The sequence below is a fragment of the Nyctereutes procyonoides genome, unplaced genomic scaffold, assembly GCF_905146905.1.
Source record: "Nyctereutes procyonoides isolate TBG_1078 unplaced genomic scaffold, NYPRO_anot_genome, whole genome shotgun sequence".
NCBI classification, from domain to species: domain Eukaryota; kingdom Metazoa; phylum Chordata; class Mammalia; order Carnivora; family Canidae; genus Nyctereutes; species Nyctereutes procyonoides.
Window position 1 is genome coordinate 31,865,378 of NW_026575047.1, and position 25,803 is coordinate 31,891,180.

General features: G+C 56.3%; 1 protein-coding gene across 2 annotated transcripts in view; it reads right to left on the reverse strand.

The window, feature by feature from the left end:
- Positions 1-606: 606 nt before the first annotated feature.
- Positions 607-25,803, reverse strand: part of HTRA3 (HtrA serine peptidase 3) — a 30,903-nt gene continuing 5,706 nt past the window's right edge. Inside the window, exons 2-9 of one of the 2 annotated variants that reach the window (XM_055326658.1) lie at positions 20,850-20,949; positions 17,725-17,947; positions 14,720-14,914; positions 14,055-14,087; positions 12,577-12,691; positions 4,962-5,010; positions 3,068-3,163; positions 607-1,742 (exon numbers count right to left, since the gene is read on the reverse strand). In XM_055326658.1, coding sequence (XP_055182633.1) covers positions 1,577-1,742; positions 3,068-3,163; positions 4,962-5,010; positions 12,577-12,691; positions 14,055-14,087; positions 14,720-14,914; positions 17,725-17,947; positions 20,850-20,949 — 977 coding nt within the window. In that variant the 3' untranslated portion in view covers positions 607-1,576. Of the gene's footprint in view, positions 1,743-3,067; positions 3,164-4,961; positions 5,011-10,533; positions 11,775-12,576; positions 12,692-14,054; positions 14,088-14,719; positions 14,915-17,724; positions 17,948-20,849; positions 20,950-25,803 lie in introns of those variants that run through there. The other variant, XM_055326659.1, reaches the window with a different exon arrangement.

Genomic DNA, 25,803 nt, shown 5'->3' on the forward strand with positions numbered 1-25,803 from the left:
GCCAGCTGGGCAAGCCCTGCCGCCCTGCAAGGCTGGGACCAGGGGGGTCCAGAACCCAGGCCTGGGCCCTTCCCTCTCAGATCAGCTGGGCACCCAGCTTGCTCACCTCACCCTGGGGCCCCCCGCTTATTACTCGGGGGGCCTGCCCTGGGCAACTCATGGCTCTATACCCTGCTCAGAGCCCCCCAGCCCCTGCCCCTGCTGCATCCCTGGGCAATCTGCTTTGTCTCTTCCTGCCTTGTTTCCCCATCACTGGCGGGTCTGAAGCAAGGTGATGTGGAGCAGATACAGAGAAGCTTTAGGACTGGCACACACTAGCCTGGCTCAGCTGGGCTCACAGTAAGCCAGGTACCCTTCCAAGTGCTCCACCCCCTGGCCTCGGGGACAGTTGTATCGGTGTTCCTCTCGCACCTGGGTTGAGGACAAGGCAGGGGCAGGGAGACGTCTTGCCTGAGACCACAGACTAGGAGCAAGTGGGGAGCCGGCCCTATGCCCCAGGGCCTGGGGTGGGTCCCAGGCCTTCGGCTGACTGGAAAATCAGCTCCAGATCCAAGAGAAGCTGTGGCTGGCGGGGGTGGGCTACCCTGAGTACCCGCAGGCTGAGGACCATGTGCTTGTAAACTTTAATTTCCATACAGTAGAGAAACATACAGTACAAGCATACGGGGGAATCCACTGTACAGCGAAGCTCACAAATACACCTCGACACATAACGCGCGCTCCCCAGCCGCTCTGGTGGGTGATTCCAGGAGTCGACCGCCCCTTGCAGAACAGCACAGGGGAGGCGAAGCTGGCTCAGTCCTCGTCACCCTTCCCCCTGTCAGGGGGCTTCCTCTGCCTCCTGCCCCATGGGCACCTTCAGGAGGACAGGTGGCCTTCCAGAGGGTGTCAGGCACTCTGCTCCTGGCCAGGCTCTCTCCCGCCTGGGAAGCCACAGGGCTTGGATGAGAAGCCAGGGTACCCTCGGGACCAATCTGGGCCAGGTCCCCACACTTGACTCCCAAAGGGAGTCAGACACGGCCACCCTCCAGGGCCTCCAGGCTGGCGGAGCAACAGCCCAGGTCATTCAATGTGGTGGACACTGTGGTGTCTGGTGCAGGGGATGAGAGGCCTTTCTCGGGGAGGACAGGCTCGGGAACTGACCTGAGCAGGTGAGTGGGAGGGGAGATGGGGTAGGAGCAGCCTGGGCATTCAGACAGAGTTGGACAGGTGTAAAGGCAGGGGCGTAGAAGGGAGGGTGGGAGCTGTGCGGGAACTCCAGAGGAGTGTTCCAGATATCCTGGGCACTTGGAAGGTGGCCTTCAGGAGCATCTGTACAAGGGAGGCATCCAGCTGTCCCCATGGCACGATCACATAGAAGTCAACCTTCCTGAGGCTGAGGTGGGTCCCTGGCCAAGCCCTGCCTGCGGCTCTGGTCCTGGACGGCCAGGAGGAGGCCACTGGCTCTGCTGAGGACCATCTGTGGTCCTTCGTCCTGACCCCGTGGGAGGCCGTGGCTCTGGGTGCCACCTCTCAGCTGGCACCCGTCCCAGGCTGCAGGCTCTGGCACTCGGCAATGTGGGGAGGGGCCCCACCCTCACAGAACCACCTCCGGAGAGATGCTGAACAGGATGTCATCATTCCCCCGCCGCACCTCCAGCAGCAGAGGGGACTCTGTCAGGACAGCCTCCTGCAGCTCACTTGAGTCCGCCAGAGGGCGCCCGTTGACCTTGACGATGATGTCGCCATCTTGGATGCCCCCTCTGCCAATGGAGAGACACCCAGTTACTGCACGTTCCCCCCACCCCCGGGGCCCAGACCCTGCTTGGTGGACAATCAGGTGAACAGAAGCAGTTTAAGAAAAATCATTTCAACCAGTAAGAACAGTGTCCTGACTCCAAGGTTCCTACACCAGGTGGAAACCAATGTCCTACAATGGCTTGTGTTTTGTGAGCTGGGTTCTTCTCTATATCACGAGGGCCTGGGTTCAAGTTCTGGGTGCAATTCTTTTAGCTGGGCTGCCACAGGTCAGACACTTGGCCCCTTTGAGCCTCAGTTTCCACATCTGCAGTCCTACGTGGGAACACACCTGCAGATTTCGAGGTCCAGGCTGCAGTGAGGGCTAACAGATTAGGTAGCCTCGGTCAGCAGCAGCCACCCTTGCTACTGATCCCATCACTCTGGCTCTTGAGGCGGCCTGCCTGTGGCCACTCCTGGTAACTGCTGAAACCCTCAGTTTGGTGGTAATTCTTTGGTTTCATGGATCTATGTTCCAACAACTTCTATTGCAGGCCAGCTGTGGACTGAGCCCATGCGCTACAGGGTCCACAACTTCCTGCACAGCCGCTGAAGCAGCACAGCACAGAAAACAGGAAGAGAGGTCCTGTTTGGCTGAAGGGGCCCTGTGGGGCTGGAGGCCTGCCTGTCTGGCTCCCCTCCATTCCACACCCTGCCCTTGTCCCTCACAGACCCCATGTGCATGACCTCCAGCTCCAGGGATTACCATTTAGACCACTGACTGGATGCAGCCCACCCACCATACTGACTGGTGATCTGTGGCAAAGGAGGGAAGGGGCTTGCTCAGATCCCTTCTGGGCCCTCCATGGGCCATACAAGCATGTGGTACCTGCACTACACTAGTTGCCTTGGCTCCTGGTGTTGCAGATAGTCAATATTTTTCTGGTACTTAGAGTAGGCCCAATTGTGTCCATTTTGTAGATGAGGCAGTAGGCCTAGGAAGACCCAGGTGGGCCCAGCAGGCTGGTGGGAGGTAGGCTGGATTGGGGTTTGAGCTCTGAGGGGTCTCCACTACTCTGTCTCTCCTGACCCAAAGGAAAGGACATGCCCAGCCATGGAAGGGCAGTGCCAATGCTCTACGGGGTACCTCATCTCTCCAGCCTGCCCCTGGCTTAGATGATAGGCTAGAATGCCACCTGCCACTTCCATGCCATGCCATGTGCCAGGAGCTCAAGGTTATGCAAGGTCGCTGAAGTGGGCCCACCCTAGGCCTCGTGCCCACCCAACTCCACCCTCCAGGATGTCTGCTTCCCTCCAGTCTGGCTTCCCTGCTTCCCGTAGTACAGCCTACCTCTGAGAAGGTGAGTTTGGAACAACCTCTTGCACATAAATTCCACTGCTGACTGATGGGAAGTCTGGATTGCTGGCCTTTAGTTCTTCCACCAAACTGAAAAGGTAGTTCCACCATTAATGCATTTCTTCTGAGCCTCTAAACTGACTCCTTGGCAGAAAGCTGCCCCCACCGTTCCCCACCACCTGGGCCAGAAGAGGCATCTCCTTTAAATCTCGGCACTGCTCTGTCCCACCACTGACCACTCCGGGTTGTCACTGGTTCTTCTCAGTGTCCCCCACTCGACATGGGCTCCTCAAGAGAAAGTTTACTGAAGATGGATGGTTAGAAGTGTAGACAGGGGAAGGTGATGGATAGTTGGGAGGGTGGGCAGGACGAGGTATGAGAGGAAGGAAGGAAAGGTAGAAGGATGGATGAGAAAATGGATGGATGGAAGGAATGATGAATAAACAGATAGATGAAAGATGACCAATGAGTGAGTCATGGACTGGATAGACAGAAGACTGGACAGGTGGTGTGATAGATGGAAAGAAGGATGGTATGATGGAGGGATGTGTGATGGATAGATGGAGGGATGGTGTGATGGATGGATGGACGGTGTGAAAGATTGATGGAATGATGATGGATGGATGAATTGTGGATGGATAGATGGATGGATGGATGGATGGATGAATGGATGGATGGATGTGTGATGGATGAATAGATAGATGGGTAGTGTGACAGACTGATCAAAGGATGATGTGATGGATGGGCAAATGGTGTGATGGATGGGTGGATGAAAGAGAGAAAGAAAGAACACATTTAGATAAATTGGTATATTGGTCTTGAATACAAATGGCTTCCAGATTTAATCCCTAGATTAACAGTTGATGAACTGGGAAGAATGATCATTTTAGAGGCTGCATAGGTTTGAGGGTATAGTCAGTTGAGCATGCTTTAGTTCTCCCCAGAGCCCTCAATGCAGTGACCTCCTTCTTCAAATTCTTGGACTTGACTTTGTATATTTTTCTCTCTCTGCTTCCCTTCTTTCCCTCCCTCTCTCCTTTTCCTTACCCACTGCACCCTTTATTTCACTATCAGTGTTTTGGCCACCTACTCTGCTGCATATGTGGTGATTGGAACACAGTTCTCACTCCCAAGGAGCTCAGGTTCAAAGTTGAGGGGACAGGGCACAAACAGGCAATTCTAGCCCATGAGACCAGTGTAATGCTTGGAAGGGAAGCACAGGTTTGCAGGGAGTAGAGGTGGTACTCCTCCCACTTGAGTGGCATGTGGAATAGAACAGTGCCTCCCAAAAATTCATGCCCACTCAGAACCTTAGAATGTGACTTTGTTTAGAAATAGGGTCTCTAAAGATCTCATTGGTTAAGGATCTCTAGATAGGGTCACCTTGACTTAGGATGGGACCTAAATCCAAGGACTGGTGCTTTTATAAGAGAAAGGGGGATATTTGGACACAGATACACAGAGGAGGCCACTTGAGGATAGAGGTAGAGATTGGGGTGATGTGGCTGCAACCTAAGAAATACCTGGAGCCCTGAGAAGCAGGGGAGGACTCTCTCCACAGAACCTTCAGTGGGAGCACAGACTTGCTGACATCCTGATTTTGGACTACTGGCATTCAGAATTGCCAAAGAATGGATTCCTATTGTCTTAAGGCACCAAGTTTGTGGTAATTTGTGAGTCCTCAGGGGGCTGAAGGAACCCATTAGACAAAGGAGGAAAAGGCATTGCAGGCAGAGGGTTGGCCTAAGCAGAGACTTGCGAGTCTGACTCTGTCTGGCCCGGTGGAACACTTGCAGGTGGCTGAGCACACCTGGGCAAGGTCTGGGAGGAGAGCTGAGGTGAGGGATGAAGATGGAGGGACAGCAGGGCTGCATCCTCAGACACTCACCTAGGTGTGATGGTCCGCATCCGTATGCCAATGAAACGCTTCTTCCAGTCTGAGAACAAAACATTATAGGACTCTGTTAGAGCTGTTATGAAAGACTCTGCCCTCCCTGAGGCACCGGGTGGGAGCCAAATTCCTCCCAGGAGCAGAAAGCAACAGGATCCATCCCATGTGCTCACAGGCCTAGAGTTGCCTCTCTCCTCCAGGCTGCCATTGAGGTGTTGGGAGATGTCCTGTCTAGTCTAGTGACTTCATGCCCATCCTTGCCCTCAGGTCCCATGCAACCACATCAGCCCCCACAACTTCTCTGCTGCTGATCCCCACACCCAAACCCCAGTGGCCAATGGGGCTCTCCTCTCCAGCCTCCATCTTGCAGGTTCCCTAAACTTTCCTGTTCAGATCTGAACTTGTTACCTTCTCTTGTTTTCCCCATAAAGCATAACATTAGCCAGTAATGCCTAGTGAGCACTAGCCATGTGCCAGGACCTCCAGTTGAAGACTTAAACACACACAACTTGCTAAGGCAGCAGCTCTATCTATCCCCTTGGCTGCACCAACCTGTGACTTAGAAGGTATCTTAGCCCTAGAAGTAACATTTACTTATTTTGAATCACAAAACAAGTCTCAGTACAATCAAAATGTTATATCATAAAAACATGCTCTCTGACAACAATGAAATTAAGGTAGAAATCGCTAATAGGAGATTATCTAGAAGATTTCCAATAATTTTTTTAAAGATTTTATTTATTAATTCATGAGAGACACACAGAGAGAGGCAGACATAGGCAGAGGCAGAAGCAGGCTCCTCGCAGGGAGCCCAATGCAGGACTCCACCCCGGACCCCAGAATCATGCCCTGAGCTGAAGGCAGACACTCAACCACTGAGTCACCCGGGCATCCCGATTTCCAATAATTTAAAAACTAAACAACACACTTCTGAATAAACCATCTTTAAAGTAGAAATCAAAAGGAAATTAGAAACTATTTAAAACTACATAAAAAAGGGGAAATGACCTATTGACATTTGTGAGGTACAGGTGAAGTAGTACATGGAGGAAATTAATAATACCAGAGTGCGAATATCACAGAATAAGAAAGGTCTCACATCACTGATCTCAGCTTTTACCTTAAGAACCAGAAAGAGAAGAGCAAATGAAACCCAATGTAAGCAGAAGAAAGGGAATAATAAAGACTAGAAATTAGTGCGATAGAAAACCCAAATTTAATAGAGAATACATGAGCAACAGCTTATTCTTGGAGATCAACAAAATTGATAAGCTTTCAGCTAGACTGATCAGCCAAAAGAAGAAAAAAGAAAAAGACAAGACAATTATCCATATCCGGATCAGGCATGGGAGAGGTGACATCACCACAGATCCTACAGTATTGGAAAGGTAGTAAGATGTAATTAATGAATAACTGGATGTCAACCCATCGGACAACTCAGATACAATGCACACATTTCTTAAAGTTTCTAAACTACTTGATCCCACTCAAGAAGAAGCAGATAATCACAGTAGCCCCACCTCTATTTTGAACTTAAAAATCTTCCCACAAAGAAAACTTCAGGCCCAGATGGTCCCACAGGAGAATTCTACTAATGTTTAGGAAATAAATAGTATCCTCTCTGTACAAACTCTCTAGAACATTGAAAATGAGTGAATACTTCTGTGATGTTGTGATTTTATAATAAGAAATACATTTCCATTTCCGTTTATGGTTCCCAGAACATGGCCCCTAAAACTTCTGTAATTCCCAGTGACAAGGGCTCTTTTGCTGTCAGCCCCTGAAGCCTCACAGTGATAAATGTGAGATTGGTATCTTCTGTTACTCACACCATAAACCCCTTTCAGCCACTCCTGAGTGTATGTTTTGGAGGTGATTTTGAGAAGCCCCTAATGATGGGGCTGGTTGCTAGGAAATCTATGATGTAATCAGGTGGTCAAACTTTCAACCCCAACCTCCACTCCACCTCTGGGGAGAGGTGAAGAGCTGGAAGTGGAAATAATTGGCAGTGGCTGAACCAATCATGGTTCATGGCTTTACTACATAGTAAAGGCTCCATACAACCCCAAGAGGGCAGGTCAGAGAGCTTTTAGGTTGGTGAATGTGTAGGTGCTCTGCATCCTTTCCCAGACCTGTCTCGTGTATCTCTCCTATTGTTGTTCTTGAATTAATCTTCTTTATTTACACACAAACTGGTCATCTAGTAAGTAAACTGTTTTCCTGAGCTCTGTGAGTTCCTCCAGCAAATGATTAAACCCAACGAGGGAGCCAGCCAGTGGGTCAGAAGCACAGGTGACATCCTGGACTTGTGATTGGCATCTGAAATCGGGGACAGTCTTGTGCGACCTTAACCATGGCTTCTGACACTATCTTCAGGTAGCCAGTGTCAGACTTGGGTGAAATGGTAGGACAGCCAACTGGTACAGGGAAGCCCCTAACATTTGGTCAACAGGTGTCAAAAGTAAAGCAGTCTTGGGATCCCTGGGTGGCTCAGCGGTTTGGCGCCTGCCTTTGGCCCAGGGCTTGATCCTGGAGTCCTGGGATCGAGTCCCACGTTGGGCTCCCGGCATGGAGCGTGCTTCTCCCTCTGCCTGTGTCTCTGCCTCTCTCTCTCTCTCTCTATGTATATCATGAATAAATAAATAAATAAATAAATAAATCTCAAAAAAAGCAAAGCAGTCTTGTAGCAGAGAACTAAAGACAAAAAAGTGTTCTTCCTAAACAACTTCCCAACTATCATCCTGATACCAAAATCGGGAGGGAGAAAACTAGACCAACATCCCTCATGAAGACAGCTGCAAAAAACCTTTAGACATTTCCAAGAAATGAAATCCAACAATATATACAAAGAATAATACATCACGATTGAAGGAGCTTTATGCCAGGAATGTAAGGATGGTATGACATTCAAAAATCAACCAATGCAATTTACCACATTAACAGACTAAGGGAAACCATCATCTCAAAAGGTGCAGAAAAAGTGTTTGATAAAATCTTCTAACATCTGTTCCTAATAGAAACTACAAATAGAAGGGAACTTTTTCCATCCAATGAAGGACACCTACAAGCACATCCTACTTGTTGGTGAGAGACTAGAGACTTCTCCCCAAGGGCAGAAACAACGAATGCCAGGACATCCATTCTCAACACTTATATTCGATATCGTATGGAGACTCCAGCTAGGCAAGAACAAAAGAAAAAGTATCCAGGCTGGAAAGAAAGAAGCAAAACCATCTCTGTGCACAGACTACAGAATCATCTGTGATGGAGCCCACAAAAATTCCTACCAGCACAAGCTGTCAAGGTCACGGGATCTCTTACGATGAAACAACATACGAAAATCAACTTTATTTGTATATTGTAGTAACAAGCAATTGGAAATTGAAATTTAAAACAATTGCAATAATTGACATTGGAATCGGGGGTTGGCAAGCTGATTCTAAAATCCATATGGAAATGCAAAGGATATGGAAAAACCAGGATGGCTTTGGAGATGGGACACAGTGGGACGGCTGGTGTCACCTGACCTGAAGACACTGCAGAGCTGCAATAATCGGGACAGAGTGAAGCTGGCATAGATGGACAGACAGACAGATAAGCCAGAGAGGATGGGCTCATTTTATTTTCAACAAAGGAGCAAATGTAGTTCAGTGGGGAAAAAGACAGTGCTAGAAAAACTGACTATCCAAAGCAGAAAGAAAAAAAAGAACTTTGATTCATACTCGGCACTCTTTAAACAAATTAACTCAAAATGCATCATTGTCCTAACTTGAAGGCCTCAGAAAGTAAACTGCTGGGAGATGTAGAAGTAAATTTTCCTGACTTTGGTGAGCCCAGATTTCTTGGATACAACTTCACATGCATGATCCATTAAAAAAAAAACTGGTAAATGAGACTTCATAAAAATTTATAAAACATCCACTCTTTGAAGGTGAAGTCAGGAAAATGAAAAGTTAAGCAGCAGGAAGAGACATTGGCATCTCGTTTCCCCAACAAAGACTCCCATCCAGGATGCATCCAGACCCCTCTCAAAACCTAGTAAGAACATAAAATAACCCAACTTTTTAAAGTGGGCAAAATACCTAAACTGACATTTCTGCACAGAGGATGGATGGTTGGGAATGGGTGGCTCTGAGTGATGTGAGGCCAGGATGGTGAGGAGAGGCTCACAGCTCTGCTGGGCCCATGGCTTTGGTCTTTACCTCCAGCAGGTGCAGCCTGGGGACGCTTTCCAACAGAGGGGCCCATGGTCTGCCCTGTGTTTTGAAAGGACCTCTGGGTGTGGAAGGGTCTGTGGGGACAAGGGCAGCTGAGCATCCCAGTATGGCGCTCTGAGATGGGGCCAAGCTGGCTATGGGAATCTGGGAATCACTCCCTAGATGGCATTACAATCCATAGACGGGGCCAGGTCCTCAGAGGACAGGAGGGAAGCCCTAGCAGAAGCCTCGGCCCTGCGTCCTGCTCCTGCACGGAGCCGGCTCTCCGTCAGCTTCTCAGAACCCCAAGGTCATGCTTCAAAACAGGAAGGGGACTGAGCTTCCCGTGCTTGTGCGTGAACAGTGCCCTGGCCGGGCAGATGTGCAGCCCTGCCACCCATAAGGCAGGGGCCTGCTCGTTAGAGTCCTTGGTTGGAAGCCCACTGCCCACCGCCCCAGAGCCAGCAGGCCCAGCCCAATGTGGGGCTGGTGCAGGGGGGACGTACTGAGTCTCTAGGTCAGCAGACACCCTTGTGTCTCCTCCTTCACCGGGAGGTCACCCAGATGCGGAGGGTCCCATGCGCTGGGAACAAGGAGGTCGGCTGGAGGTCCTGCCGGAGTGCTCCTTCAAAGCCGGGCAGCTTCCCCTAAACTGCATGCACACTAACACCACTGGACCGGGTTCGCTGTGTGGAACAGGAATTTCACAAGAAAACCAGGCAGAAAGCAGCTCACACTGGCAGTTTCTTGGGCATCAGGGCTGATCCCTGATCTGCCCCTGAACCCCATCCCAGGAAATGCCCCTCCGCCTTGCTCATACTTTGTACCCCGCCTTCCAAGCCCCGTTGGCTCCAAGTTCAAAACTGACCAAGACCCAACCACTCCTCATCCTGCAGCTGCCGTCCCCCCGCCCCCCCAGGCTGCCAGGAGCATTTCCTGTGGTGGACTCCCTACTGGTCCCTCCAGCCGCCCACCCGCCCCAGGCCCCCTCTGCATCCCCTCTCCTGCCCCCCATGGGTCTCCCTACTCTGCCCTCGTAGGACATACTGGAGCTCCTGTGGCCCAGTGTCCCCGCTGGAATGAAAGCTCAGGGCTGCACGCGTGTTTGGCTCCCGACCCACGGGACCCCAGGCTCCGCGCAGGAATGATGTTCACTGTGGTTCCCTCTGCTCCCAGACCTGCTCTGCAGCCCTGACGCCGCTGAGTCCTGGTCCTAGCCACTGCGCTGGCAGAGAGCCGAGCTCAGGCTTTGGGGACACTACAGCCTCGGGCATCTTGAAGGAGGGACAGTGGGCTCCCCAGCACGGGTCCTGCCCACCTCTCCCCTGCCTCCCGCTGCCCCCTCCTGCTCTACTGGGGAAGCACTCCGGCACGCAGGTGTCCCCGGTCTGCCTGGGACCTCGTGGCCAGGGAATGTGCACTCTAGGGTCTTCTTGCCAGAACCTCTGGCGCCTCCCTGCAGCACGGGGCCACAGAGACATCCCCCACCCCCGGGGGCAGGAGACGAGTACCAAGTCCACTCCCCAGGCTGGATGTGACCACTGGCTCCCATAGTTCACAGAGGGGCAGATATCCATAACCACCTGGCCCCACTGACCCAAACACTCCTGGGGTACACTCTAGTGCTAAGGCTAGCTGAACCCCCAAACTCCTGGGGCCTGACACTGAGGCTCCCTTGGACCAGCATGGTGGCTCCTCTTCCCCTAAGAGACCCCAGAGGCCTCTGCGCCCCACACCCTAGACAGGAACAAGAAACGCACCTTCACATCTCCTTGGTTTAAGGATGGTCTGTTTTAAAGAACTTTGGATTAACTGGTTAAGTATTTTGATAATTTTATTAAGAAAGAAAAAAGCAGGAGTGAACACCAATCAATTTCAGAAGGGCTTTAAATTATAGATTCGGTCATCCAGCTAGGATTGATTGGGCTCTTTGATTCATCCACGTGTCCTGAGGGAGGTGACAGCTCTGGGGACAGGGAATGAGTGTTTCCCAGGGGGTCCGGGGTGAGGTGAGCACTGACAGGGACAGTCTCTGTACAATAAAGGAATGAACCCTGGTGGCCCCTGTTGGTTCTCATCTGAGAGAGGAGAGGAAGAGAGAAGCCAGAAGCAAGAGGACGCTATCATCCGCTTCCCAACAGTCACCTAACAGCTCAACCTGTGCAAAATGCAGATCCATCAACTTCCAGGAAGGTAGCCAAAGTCCAAGGCACCCTTGGAGCAGGAGGGAGGGTAATTATACTAGAAAAGCTCAGTTATTAGAGAAAGCATCAAGACTATGACAGGTATGAAGGCGCAACCCTGGCTTGAGTTCTGAGCTTCCTGGCAGGCAAGGAGAAAAGATGTGGTGTTAAATGGTCCCCAACCCATCCAACAGAAGAAGCCTTCAGCTTCTTTAGGGAAGACTGGCTCTGCCCTGGCTCCTGGCCATCTTCACATGAGGGACACCGATGAACCCAATGGAGTCCTTCCTCAACAGTGGTTCTTCACGTGACCAGTCCTCATGGCACTGGTCTTGGCCACACGGGGCTCCATGTGCTTGGCTGATGGGATCGTGGAGGACAGGGCCAGCATGAAGAAGCCCCATGCTCTCAATGAACTGCTGGTGAGGGGGCTGGGAGGAGACATGGAAACAATTTAAAGGTGTGAGTGGTGGGGCTGAGGCAGATCTGGGCGTCGGCCAGGTGGGCACAGGAGACAAAATGGCAGGAGGGAGACATTCACTGGTTCACTGGGCTAAATGAAAGGCAGGAAGGTGGAGGCCACCAGGAAGCTCCCAAGATCAGGAGCCATATGATCCTCCCTCGGAAAGCAGCTGTGACCAACTTTAAGAGAGTGATGGGCCCTCACTGGGGAGAGTCACCCGTGCCTGGCCAAGGCCTCCACCAGGTGGATGCTCATGGCCATCCAGCAGTGGGAGAAGGCCTGGGTACCCCTGCGTGGGGTGCTGAGAGGAAGATGCCTTCCAGGGATCAGGGGCTTGGGCTCTGCTCCCCAGGGTACAGGCTCCCCTCTGGGACAGTCTGCATGACCTCAGGCTAGACGCAGGAGTGCTCAGGGATGAGCACATGGGAGGTAGGGAGGATGGGGGAGAAAGGGTGGATAGGTAGGCAGAGGGGTAGATAAAAGGGCAGATGGGTAGATGGCGGGTGGGTGGATGAGTGGATGGAAGGGTGGGTGGGTGGATGGAAAGGAGGAGGGAAGGGAAGAGGAAGGATGGGGGCGGGGGAGGAAGGGAGGGAAGGACACACTACCAGTTCTGTCTGCAGCCACCCAGAGAAGTGGAGCCTGGGGGGCGGAAACTGCTGGAGGTTGGAGGTGAGTGGGGGACCCCCAGCCAGAAGGGGAGCGCGTGTAGGAAAGCAGGGGGCCCCCTGCCCGTCCCCTCCCTCAGCAGTCCTGGGGCAGCGCCGCACCTTTGACGTGCTTGTCCTGGAACTCTGTGAGGAAGCGCGTGATGCGATCCGAGGGGATGGCGAAGGAGATGCCGGCTGCCACCTTAAGCGTGTTGATGCCGATGACCTCGCCATCCTGGGCAGGGCAGTCAGAGGGGCATCACTGGGGAGGGGGGCCTCAGCACCCTGTCTGCACCTGCCCCGAACGGGGCTTCCAGGGCCCACCTGGCTGGTACTGCCTCTTGCTGGGAGGCTCCTGGGGCATCTGGAAGCCATCCTGGGAGGCCCTTCGGGGTTCGCCTCCCACTCCTCCCTCCACACCTGGTCCCCTCTCTCCCTCTGCTCCTTAGGCGGTGCCCACTGAGGAGGAGCACACCTCCACCTCCACAGCATCCCAAGAGGCTAGAGCCCAGACAGGGGGCGATGATGCCTATGGGCCTGGGGCCTCTCTCCCTTCCTCCTAGAAGTAGGGCTAGGGGTGTGAGGCCAGGGCAGCTTCCCAGTGCCCCCCCTCCATCCCCTGGGACTTGGCCTCCCGCCCTGCCCCTGCCCTGCACCCCTTCAAGGCTACAGCATGGATCAGCAGACACCTTGTTCTTGACACCCTCGGGAAGGTGCTCCTCCCTGCAGCCCAGCACGCACCCCTGCTTTTCTGGCCTCCAGCATAAAGCCCACCTGCACAGCTTTCATGAACACCCATGCTGTGGCCTCCCGTCCTGCTGAACAGCTGCAGGGCTGCTCAGGGGGTGGGGGGGCAGGGTGAAGCTCCCTCTGACCCCTCCTGCTCATGTGGCGCCTTCTCCTTGGACTTTCTCCTGCGTGTCTCCTAAGCCTCAAACCCTTAGTCTCCACAGCCCAGATTAGACACTCCCACCTCCAGGCAGCCCTCCCTGCCTGTATTTCTCCAGCGTCCCCTCACTGTTCCTCACATCACACTTGGGCGTGCTTGGGTCTGACACACTGTGGCATGGATGGGAGCTCCCCGGGGTGGGGATGGCAGCCGGCAATTCAGGGCCCAGGAGCTGAACTGATTTCTGAACTGAACTCCTGGTTTATTCTATAAATTTCTCCTGGTATGAGAAGGAGTCCCACTCTGGGGCCCAGGACAGATGTGGGGGAGTGGTGACTGAGAGAACTGGGACAGAACGAGGATGTCCCCTCTCCTCCCATGTAAATGCAAGGATGGGGGCCCAGAGCAGTGACCAGCCCTGACCTGTGTCTCCCCTGCCCCCCTCCCCCGTCCTTGCTGGGCATGTGGTCCTTGTCTGGCTGCTGTTCTGGGTCATCCTTATTCCTCTGACAATGCAGTATCTCTAGGGGGGGACGGAGGCCCAGGGCAGCTGGTGCCTGGGGCCATGTCCTCCTTCCGGGCCTTTAGCCCAGCTATTGCGTGTGAAGCTTCAAGGTCCATCTTTGGGGTTGTATCCCGCCTCCAGGCTGTATGGCCACGGGAGCAGAGCCCCAGAGCACTAGAGGGCCCTACACTTGGGGACACTTACCAGGTTCACCAGGGGTCCCCCGGAGTTCCCGTACTGCAAGCAGAGGACATGCAACGTTAGGGGAGCCCTGAGCCCTGCCAGAGGGCTCCTGAAGCTCTGTCTTCCCACCCTCGTTCCAACCAGCACAGAAACGGATAATCAAATCTCACTCCCAACAGCATCTCGAAAGGCCTCACTGCACCCATTCCACAGGTGAGAGAGCTGAGGCCCCAGAGGCCAAGCGCACGGCTGTTTGGTGACCAATGCTCCCCGCACAGACCTCATAGGCTCCCCCCAATGCGACCCATGGCTCGGTTCTATCCCACCCGCCTCCAGGGCTCTCTACAAAGGCTAACACTTCCAGAAGAGTCCAGGTCATGGCAAACCCAGAGAGGTGGGCATGCTGGGCTGGGGCAGAGTGCTCTGTAAGCAGGAAAGGTGCCATGTGCTACAGTGATGAAACCAACAGTGCCCAGAAGAGGGGGTGACTCGGGCAGAGGTTCTCTGCGTCTCTGAAGAGCTTTCCCAGGTCAGGGCAGCAGCTTCTAACCCCCAGGGAGGTCCTGGCACCCAGGTGCAGAAGTCACAGGGATCCAGAGCTCTATTTAGCATAAAGAAGGAAACTTCTAGCAAGTGGATGTGTTGAGTGATGGGGTGAGCCCGCCTGAGGCCCCACGAGCACTCACGTTGATGATGGCATCCGTCTGGATGTAGTCCATGTCCGAGTCCCGGAGGCCCAGCTCCTTGCCGTCCCGCTGGGCCGTACTGACGATGCCCGTGGTCACCGTGTTCTGCAGGGCGAAGGGGCTGCCGATGGCCACCACAAACTCGCCGGGCCGCAGGTCTGCCGAGTGTCCCAGCAGCAGCGCCGGCAGCTTTTTCTGGAGGGGGGACAAGGAAAGGGAGGCTCAGCTGTCTGCCTTTGGTGGGACGGGAGCCAGATGGAGGCCAGCCCCCAGCAGGGTGGTCCCAGCAAGGCAGGAGCAGCTGGATAGAGCCGTCAGGGGTCAAGGCCAAGGCAAGTCGCCAACTCAGACAGAGGCCAGACCGGCCTCCAGCTGACCCACAGTAGGAGAGACCCAGGCTGGAGTCCTCAGAACAGAGGCTCAGCTGCCCTGTGACTGACCACAGGGTTCCCCAGGCGGCTGCAGGGGCTGCATACAGGGAGGATGCCTGGAGGATCCAGCCGAGCATGGCCTCTGAGGTCATGAGCCCAGTGGTTCCATGGTCACAGGTCCCTCTGAAATCTGCTGGAGCTCTGAATACCTTCCAAAATGCATCACACACAAGGTGATGCATGTGACCTAGAGACCTGCTAGAAGCCTGGAGCCCAGGTGGAGACCCTGGAACTCTTGATCCAGCTCAACCTCACCTCTCAGTAGAGACACAGGGAAACTGAGAGCAACAGAGTGACTTAGCCAAGCTCTGCCATCACTCCTCATGCACTGAGACACCTGCCCACGCTATTTCCATGTGACGCTAGACTTCATGTCGACTTGGCAGCTAGACTGGGAGCTCTGGGAGCTGGCTGTGTTGGGTCTGCCTCCATGTTCCGGAAGCTGCAGGGAGCATGCTCAGAGCAGGTGTTCCTGAGCGCTGGCTAGGGTGCTGAGTGCATGTGCCAGCATCCACAAAATTGAGGGGAGCCGAGCCTCTCTCACCAGCACCCCCATGAATTTGGGGATTTGGTGTCATATGACTTGTGTCAGATGCCACCTGTGGGGTGGCCAGATGAGGGGCACTTCCTCTGCAGGCTCCTGGGGGTCCACCATGACCCACAGACACAAAGCTCTAGAAGAAGGTGCTGGTGACCGTCGTGCTCCGATGACACAAACTTCCCTCTAGCTCTGACAAGGACCCCACACCTTCCACCCTGACTGCTGATGCCATCTGGTGGGACGGCAGGGGGGTCTGGCACAGAGGGTCCCAGGTGGAGGAGCCAGGCCCACGCACCTGGACGTGAGGACCCACAGGAATGACGCTTACATCTCTGGCTGGTCACAGAGGGAGGGATAGCACCACCTGGCCTCGGGGACGCTCTTCCTCACCATGCCCCAGCCACTCGGGGCAGCAGCCTCTCCCCAAAGCTGGGGGAGCTGCCACACGCAGGACTCAGGGGCTCAGAGGCAGCGCCTGCGTCAAGGAGAAGCAGTGGGTGCTGATCCGGCCAGCAGGCACTAGGGCCTTACCAGGGCACCAGGGCCTTACTAACTCCACCAGCATCTGTGGCCATCAATGGCTGCCAGGGTGTGCCCCATCCTAGGGTTTTGCCACAGGTCCTGGAACAGGAGAGACCCAGTGGCAGCCGGGCCTGGGGTCCAGTCTGGGTCCACATTGCCATGTGGGTGTCATCGGCGGGGGCTGCACACTGGTCCTAGGGCTACATCCACCTGCTGCCTGTTCTATAAATAAAGTTTTATTGCAACACAGCCATGCGTTCTTATCCCCTGTGGCTGCTGCAGAGCTGAGAGGTGTCCACAGTGCTCAACAGGCCCCACAAGCCTGGAAGCATTTACTTCCTGGAGCCTCACCACCAAAGCTGCCAACCCCTGCCCTTGAGCACACCCCCGGTGCTCCCAGCCTGAGCAGCCTCATCTTTGGGATGGAGGTGACACCCCGGGCTCGGTAACTACCATCAAGGGGTCAAATGTGGGGAGGGAGGCAGACCGGGTGGCTGAGCGGTTTAGCGCTGACTTCGGCCCAGGGTGTGATCCTGGGGGCCTGAGATCAAGTCCTGAGTCGGGCTCCCTGCATGGAGCCTGCTTCTCCCTTTGCCTGTGTCCCTGCCTCTCTCTGTGTCTCTCATGAATAAATAAATAAAATCTTAACAAAAAAAAAAAACCAAAAACGTGGGAGGGGTCCACACTAGGGTAACTCTCTTCTCCCTTGATCGTGTAGGAAGGAGCCTCCTCACACAGACTCATGATCACCAAAACTATTCAACTTATATTGAGAAAGAGCAGAACCAGATTCAGAATCACCAGGTCAAGCCAGACTCACCAGCACAGACAGCCCCAGGGTCACCGACCTCATGGCAGGGGTGGCCAGCAGTGGCCCTCACCGAGCCTTGTAACCATGACAGTGGACAAGCCCTGCCCCGGGTCTGCAGGATACTGGGCAGCGGCCTCACCTCTCTTAGCCTGTTTCCCCTTGGATGCTGACACCCTGTCTGCCAAGGTCTGTGGGGCACAGACGGTACCAGCCTGTGGCAGGGCCCCTGGACACGGCCACTAGCAGTGATGGGGGATGACACAGCCCTGCTGTGGGCTCCAAGGCCAGCTTGGCATATGCAACCAGGGACACTCCATGTTCCGGAAGCTGCAGGGAGCATGCTCAGAGCAGGTGTTCCTGAGCGCTGGAGGGACGAGGGGATATGTCCCAATGCTCCCACAGCCCTGTCAGCTCCACAGGGATGGTTGCATGTCCTGGAGTGGGCCTGGGAGGGACCCTGGGAGTGTCCCTGGGCCGTGAAGGACCTCCATGCAGGCCCGGCTGGTGGATGGCTGCCCAGCTCTGCTTGCAGCTGGCAGCTCAGGGAAGCACAGGGCAGGGGTCTGGAGAACCCAGTTCTAGTCCGACCTGACCTGTGACCGCCTGGGAGCAAACTGCCGGGCGCCCCAGGCCTTAGTTCCTCCAAATGCCCCACAGGGAGGTTGGGCTGATGCTGTTCTGGGCCCCCCCGGCCACTCACTTTGGGGTGGATCTTGATGGTGGCAATGTCCGACTTCTTGTCGATGTCCTTGATGGTGGCCTCATAGGTGTCACCATTCTGCAGCTGCACCTTGAGCTGCTGCCGGCCTGAGACGGCATTGGTGCTGGACACCACGTGAGCGTTGGTGACGATCAGGCCGGCCTCTGACATGATGAAGCCCGAGCCACTGGACAGGGGCACGTTACGGCCAAACAGCGGGTGTCTGCGGGGAGGGGAGCACAGGAGGGCGGTCAGGATGGGCAGGGGCCTGGATGTGGGGGCCTGGACACGGGGCTTGGATGCAGAGTCGGCCACAGCCATGCACCAGCTGGCGAGAAGCAGAGCCCAGTGTGGGGTTTGGAGTCCCCTGGGCCCGGGGCCAACCCCAGCTCTGCCACCTTCAGCTGTGGCCTTGGCCAGGTCACTTACGCCTGGACCCGTTTCACAGCCAGATCGAGGGGACGACCATCTGTGACCTGCAACCTTCCGGGAAGAGACGGGAGGCCCTAGCACGTCAGGCCTGCCAGGACCGGCAGACACTCGCTGCCAGACAGCTCAGCGCTGGAGCCAGACAGGCCGGGACTCTAATCTCAGGCCTGTCCTACTTATTATCTGCCTGGCTGTGGGCGGGCCTCAGTCTCCCCAGCTAGGAAATGGGATCCCTGCCCTGCTGAGTGTGATGCCTGGTATCTAACGCGCCTGGAGGCAGGAAGTCACTCAATAAACCTGGCTGCTGTCGGCATGAGGGACAACGCATTAATGTGCATGTAGCGTCCGCTGGGGCTGACCCACAGCTGGCCCTCAGGGGGGCTGGCTTCCCTAAGGGGGGCGTATCTGACTACTCAGGGAGATCATAGCCCGGGGGCAGGGGTGTGCTCCCCTCTCCCCCATCAGGTCCCTCCCCTCTGGCAGCTGCCCAGAGCCCCGGATGGTGTGACAGGCAGGGCCGGTGGCAGGCTCTGTTCCACAAATTCTGCACCAGGTGCCGTCCTTCCGAGGACTCAGGGCTGGGAGCACTGGACAGTGCCGGGCGGCATGCACCATGTCAGACACGGGCAGACCCTGGGCCTCAGCGTCCATCTCCGTAAATGGGATCAAACGGCCAGAGGTCAGAATTCACTGATGTAAGAAGAAGCCCAAGCCTCAGCAGAGCCCACAGGGCCCACGGCCCATGGCCAGAACGCCGGGGAGGCAGGACACAGCTCAGGACCCTCCCTGGGATCCCAAGGGGTGTGGACGGTGTGAGTACTCAGTGCCTGGGCCGCCCCCAGAGATGAGGGAGAAAGGGTACCGGAAGGGGCCTGGAACCATGCAGGAGGGAAGAGAACAGGAGGGTGGGCACGTCTCAGGGAAGCGAGGGAGTGCAGAAGGCTGCCTCGCGGGCAGGACCAGGACGAGGGCTAACGAACGTCACGAGTGCTCTGAGCCAGACACGAGGTGATGTGATGCCCACAACCACTGCACACAGTAGTAGTAGCAGTAGTTTACAGGCGTAGACAGTGGTCCAGGATGTGAACTGCTCGTCTGGGTCAGGCAGCCTGGCCACTCGGCCCCAAGGGTGACCGCAGCTTCCGCTTCCACCCCTGCCAGCACCCATGGTGGGATCTGGTGCGTGTCTGCAGGAGGGGCCCGAGGCAGCCGGCGGCCTCCTCCCTCAGGTCAGGGGTCACAGTGGAGGCTCTCAGGCTTGATGAGCATCTCATCTGTGTCTGAGATCTCGCCCGCCTGGCCTCGCCCACCCGCCCACTAGGACATCGGTCTCCAAGGGGACTGCAGCCTGCCCAGCCTGGGCTGCAGTCAACAATTAGCTGGCCCAGAGCCTGATGCCTGGAGCCCTCTAGAAAGACATTGGCCAGTCTGAGCCACCGGCAAGGCCAGAGACCTGCCACTTAGCGTGTCCAGTTGTAATTTCCTCAATGACATGTCTCAGGGTCTGGAGCCTACAGAAAGGGCAGTAAGGGGTCAGCTTTGGGGCCTGAGGACCTGGGGTCAAAGCCCGATTCAGTGGCTCTGTGAGCTTGGAGAAGCTCCCTGGCCTCTGCTCCAACCCTGGAAATGGGAATATCAGAGCCTAGCATGTGGGGTTCGGCCCTGAGTGTGGGCAGAAAGGGCCTCGGGAGCAGCGTGCCAGCCAGTGCTGAGGGATGGACCACCCGGTCCTGACTCAGGGTGAGTCCTTTGGCAGCCAGCCCCCAACTCCACGAGGTGGGCACTCACCAGGGCTGTTTAGAGGAATGCAGGCAAAGCAGCCAACATGGCTCAGAGTGCACAGTGGGTCCAAGGGCCCTGCTCATCTGATGGGGAGCTTGAGCCAGTGGTTGCTGGTCCCATGGAGCACTGTCAGGGGTGAACACTGTCCCTGCCCTCCAGAGATGGGCATGACCATGACCCATGGGCATGTCATGACCCCATGACAAGGGCTCCCACTGGGCAAGCTCCACGCCTGTGAACAGGGAGCGCAATGCTGGGGCTGGGAATTGGTGTGAGCAATTCCGCCATGGGCCACCTGGTACCCTGGGGCTCGGGGTTGGCACACTTGTGCTGGCCGGCCTCCACGCCCCTGGGGAACACACTGTGAGGACGGGCAAGCCCCGGCGCCCTGGCCCCAGGCCTTGCGCTGAGCATCCACTCCATCGCCCGTGGGCCGGGCTCCCTCTGTTCTCCAGCAGCGTGGAGTGGGGGTTCAGACCCTGCGTGCCTCATCTGGGCAGCTTGGTGCCCCCCTCCACACACAGTGGCCGAGAGGTTAAGTCAGATTTTTAACTTAAGACATCACGCTGCCAACGTCTTCTCTTTGGGGTGTATGGGTCAACCTGGGAGGAGACCCCAGGGTTCTGCTGACAATCAGCCTTCAGGCAGCGGTGCTTCCCAGAACCAGCTCCTGCAGCCCCCATGATACCAGAGTTGCCCCCGCCCTCACCCCGGCACACCTGCTTAGCAAACCTGCAGCCCAGCTGGTGCAACTGGGTGCCCACTCCCCTCAGCGAGGAGACGCCCCCCCACCCAAGGGCACACGTGGTGGAGGTGTCTGGGGGGGTCTATCTGACCCCACGTGCGCTTACTTGGCTTCTCCTGCCCCACCCTGCTACTAGAATGGGGGGAAAGCCTGGCAGGGGCTCACGCACCTCAAGAAGAGCTCTATGTGGACCACGGCTGGCGCGATCTTCTCCACCACGTCAGCGATGAAGTTGAACTTGTACCGCGGGCTGGTCAGCTGGTGGAGACCTACACTGGCAGGAAGAACCAGGTGCATCAGGAGGAGCCAGACATGGCCCGTGGCGCCCCAATCTCCCACCCAGGAGGAAGCCCCACCAGGGAGGGACCCCACCGGGCCCTGAGCCCTGCAGGGATGCTCCACACTCAGCAGTAGGGTGACACCCGGACATCTGTGAGGGGGCTTCTTCACCCCAAGAACGGCTAAGGCGGAGCTTCCTCACGTTACTTCATTGGACGCCACCAGGCAGGCCAGGAGGTCAGAGGAGGTTAGGACACCTGCCCTCAGCTGCAAGCAGCAACCTGACATTTAAGAGAGATCTGGGCCAGTCCCCCAGACCTTGCTTTTTCTCATATATACATCTGTGCCCTGGCATGAGGTGACAGCCCCTGCCCCTGCCCGCTCTGGCCTGTCCCTCCAGCCCCTGGGCTAGAGCAGCGACTAGGCAAGAGACCAGCAAAGCTCCTGGCTGGCCTGCCCAAGCTGCCCCATTTGGCCATAGTGTGACCCCCTCCTGGGCCTCACGGGACTCCGGATGTCTGAGTCGCCAGGGCCCCCCATCCTACTTGGCCAAGCCCCAGTCTGACTTGCCAGGCGGTTCACGAACTCCCCTGGAACCTTCGCCGGCTCGGATTTCTGCTGCTGTCAGCAGTGGGGGCTGCTGCCTGCCAGGACCGCAGGCCTGAGGGATGTGGGTGGCACGGGGCCCACACCCCTTTGGTCTCCCTGCTCGGGCATGTGCCGAGGTCGCCCAGGTCCCCGCCAGAGACTGGGGCTACCTGGAACTGATGCTGCCCCCATGCTGCTTGTAAGCCATCCCCGAATGAGCGTAGGGTTGGGAGTGACGCATGCTGCCTAGCAGGGCACTTCCAGCTGTGTGGCTTTAGGCAAATCACTCGCCCTCACTGGGTCTCGACTCCTAGTCTGAAAATGAGACTGAAGATGTCCCCTGACCTGTTGGAACTGGGCGTGGATGTGACTTGCAGATGCGAAGCTCCCTGCCCAGGGGAGCCCACCATGCACCCCAGCACCTGCTGTTGGTGAGCAAATAGGGCTCGGCCTGCAAAGTCTAGTTTTGCAGCTGAGATTCCTCTGGATCTGAGAGGTGACGGAGCATCAGGATCTAGTGAAAATCTGGTTTTCCATTTAGTCCAGAGGGACAGGAGGCATCATGGTGAGTGCAGCCACCATGGGTGCCCAAAAACATCTGTGGGCAAATCAGGCCCCACTCATATTCCCAACTAATCTCCCCACATTCAGGAGGCCACCAGGGTGGGGGTCATGGCCTCCCTCTCAAAGGCAGGGAGAGTGTGTGGCTCAGAGATGAATCCTCCTGCCCGAAGGTGCTTATCTAGTTGGAGAAGGCTCGAGCTGGGGGCTCTCATCCTTAGGGGCTGCTCACCTAACTCCAGTGGCTCCCTAATGCCCCGACTGTCCGACTGTCCAATACACCTGAGCTGGGACGCAGGGTCGGGGGAGAGGCTCCAAGGTCAGGTGTGGAGAGGAGACTCCACCCATCAATTCTGCGATTGGTGGCTGCCTCCCAGCCAGGCAGCCGGTGCTGGACCCGGGGGGCTCAGGCCACTGTGGTCAGCTCGAATCAAAGGCGGCCTGTCTGGAGTGGCCAGAGCCTGGCTGGAGACGTGGCCTATTGCTGGGCACCGCAAGGCCTCTCGCCCATCAAACTGCAGGTGGCCAGGGGCTACCCTGCCTGGGAGCCCTCATCCCGGTGGCAACACCCTTGGCAGGGTGGGGCCTGAGGTTTAGAGCTCACAAAACAAGGGCCCCGGGGCCGGGCCCACTCGGCCTCCACGCATCTACTTCCATGCAGGATTGCTAACCGTCCCCAAACTCTGCAGGTGAAACTGCCAGTCAGCTGTGGAGGCTAAGCCCAGCTCTGTCCTCCCCAGCCCAAGGCCCCTGGGAACCCACATCCCCGGGCATAACTCAAATCCCACCTCTTCTAGGCAGACACCGCCACCCCCCGCAGGCTTCTTCCAGCCGGAATGCTTCTCTCCCTCCTGGGGATTCCCAGCATAACGTCTTGCCCATGGTACTCGCTCTCATGCGGGCTGTATTCAATCCATGCATGCTGAGTGCCTCTGCGTGCACCCTTTGCCATGTACAGGCAAGTGACCAGCCAGGCACAGCACAGGGTGACAGGGGATAGGGCAGAGGGAAGTCCAGGGAGGCCTCCACCCAGGTCCCAAGTACGTCAGAGCCTGAGTCCTTCTGGACCCAGGGCCTGGGGCACCCTCTGGGCCCTGCCAGGCCCTGTCCCTTTAAGCAGACCATCCGTGGTGGGTGGTGGGGAGGGGGTGGTGGGGCGGGGCAGGGCCTGTTTCCTGGTCCTCCTCCCTACACACCGATGAATCACCCCATGAATCAGTGGGAAGGGAGGACTCGGTTCCCACCGCTTCTTTCCACATGAAAACCTCGGGCCCCACGGCTGGAAAGCAGATTCTGTTTATTTGGGGTTTTGACAACCCCCGCCCCCACCCGGTCCTCCAGCCAAAGTTCTGAAGTCAACAGTCAATCCCGACCAGATTCAGCTGTTAGCGTTTTGTTGTGTTTTGTTTTCAAAAATAAACTGTAACCCACAGGCCTTGGAAGTCTGAGTCGGGAGGAATGTGACACAGAGCCAAGCAATCAAGGCCAGGTGTCCCACGGCGCCTCGCAGGAGACGAAGGGGTACGGCCAGGATGGGAGCAACCGGGACCAGCGTCCCTCCGTCCGTCCCCAGGGCCAGAGCCTGGGCTTCCGGGCTCCGCCCCAACATCCTCGAGTGGCAGAGCTTCCAGGAGGGCTCAGGGACGGTGGCAGAGCCTGAGAGAGGACTCATGATGGGCCACCTTGGGTGGTCGTAACACCATGGAACAGATGGGGAGACCAAGGCCCAGAGTGGGGAAGCGACCACCCCAGACTGCTGCTACACAGGTTGTAGACTGCACAAGTCCATTATCAACAAAGATCACACTGTGACTGGCCTCCCTTGGAGTTGTGCAGTACGCAGCCTGTCCAACCGTGTGTATTACCCCTCCAGCACATAATGGGCAGTCAGGACTGAGACCCAGTTCTATTCCTCTGAGGTCATTGCCTTTATTTTTTCCAAAGAAGCCCCCATCTGTCACCCAGTGGTTAGCTATGAGCCGGGATGAAAGGGCCATCAGCAGATGACCACAAAGCCCCAGGCTGTGCCCATCTGTCCATAACGCTAAACACAGCCTGCAGAGCATCTGAGGATGGGGTGTCCGGGTTCCACCCACACCTTCAGGTTCACTGACTGCCCCTCTTCCCCCAGTACCCCCAGCTCCCGTACCCTCTGGCACGAATGCCCCTTCCCTCATCCTTAAAGCCCAGGCCAGCACACCTCCTCTGGGGAGCCTGCGCTGACTCAGCAGGCTCAGTGACCACTCTCACCCCTGTGGGTCCCCTCATGGCCCCTCATAACCCCTCCCAAGGCACATCCCCCTGATGGCCACCATGGCCTGGGCTCTCCCAGTCCACAGCACGGAGCAGAGAGAGAATGGTTGGATGAGCAAGGGGGTGTGTGAATGCTCTGCAGGGACAAATGCACCGTCTGGGGGCCCCTGCATGGCCCCCAGGCCCCACTCACTCTTCAGGGGCAGGTTTTGAAGCCCCAGGAGCCGCCCCCCAGGTCTAATTAGATCCTAGAACAGTTCCCTGTGTTTCTCTTGCTCTTGAAAACTTGCCTGTCCCTAAGCGACTGTCTCACCCTGAGCCAGGAACAGGGGCTTCCCAGGGGCATGACAGCGCTGCTGTCTGTAGCCCTCAGGCTCCAGGCTCCTGTCAGGGGAGTGTAGGGCCCATCCCCCATGGGTCCTGCCCAGAAGCCACCATATGTTGGGCTCCGGGTATTTATGAGCCTTATGACCTCTCAAAGCCGTCCTATGAAGCTGGATCTGTGTCCATTTCACAGGCCAGGAGAACACCCACCCAGGGCCCAGAACCAGGGATGCTGACCCCAGGCACTTCCTCAGCTCCGGGCTGGTCCTCAGCCCGTGACTGGCTGTCCTGCCCGGGGGCGCCCAGCTTGGCCAGTCTTTGGCCTGGGGTCACTGTGGCTCCTCTACTGAGCCAGCCTCAGGAGGAGGAGGCTCTGACACAGCTTGTCCGTTCTTTGTCAGAGGGGCACCGCAGGCAGGCAGGACTCTGGGTGGCCACGGAAGCCAAGGTATGGTCAGCGGAACTCCCTTGGGCACATGGCAGCCTGTCCACAAACACGGCCTTCCAGCACCTTCCCTTCCTCCACTATCTCTCCTCTCTCCAAATTCCATCTATTCCAGAAACACCCACTGGGTGGTACTTAGGTCTGTTTACACTGAAGCCCGTTAGCCTTTACACCGTGCAAAGCACATTAAATTCCTCACCTCACTGCCTGTCCAGTGGCCCAGCGAGAAGGGTACCATTTTGCAGATGAAGCTGCAGTGCAGAGCTTAGGAGGCTTGCAGGTGGAGTGGCTGCGACTCACCCCTGAGCGGCTGGACGTGGAGAACAGAACTCAGTTTCAGTTCTGTTTCTGCCCATCATGTGCCACAGGGGCTAAAGCATACAGTTGGGCAGGTTGTGCGCTGCAGATTTCCAAGGGTTCACAGCCACCCCCGCCCCGCACTAGACCTGGTGTTCGGTTTAGGGCACCCATACATATGTCCTGGTCACATCTTCGCTGCGCTGAGGACAAGGGATCTGTGACTTTATTCTCTTTCTTACCTGCTTATGTAACATACTTATCAAAATCAAGCAGGAAAGCCACTTCCTCAAGGCACTGGAGGTGTGCCCAGCGTGCAGAGCAGCAGATGCAAAATCAGGAGACCTGGGCTTGGGCAGAGCTGTCCCTCCTCACC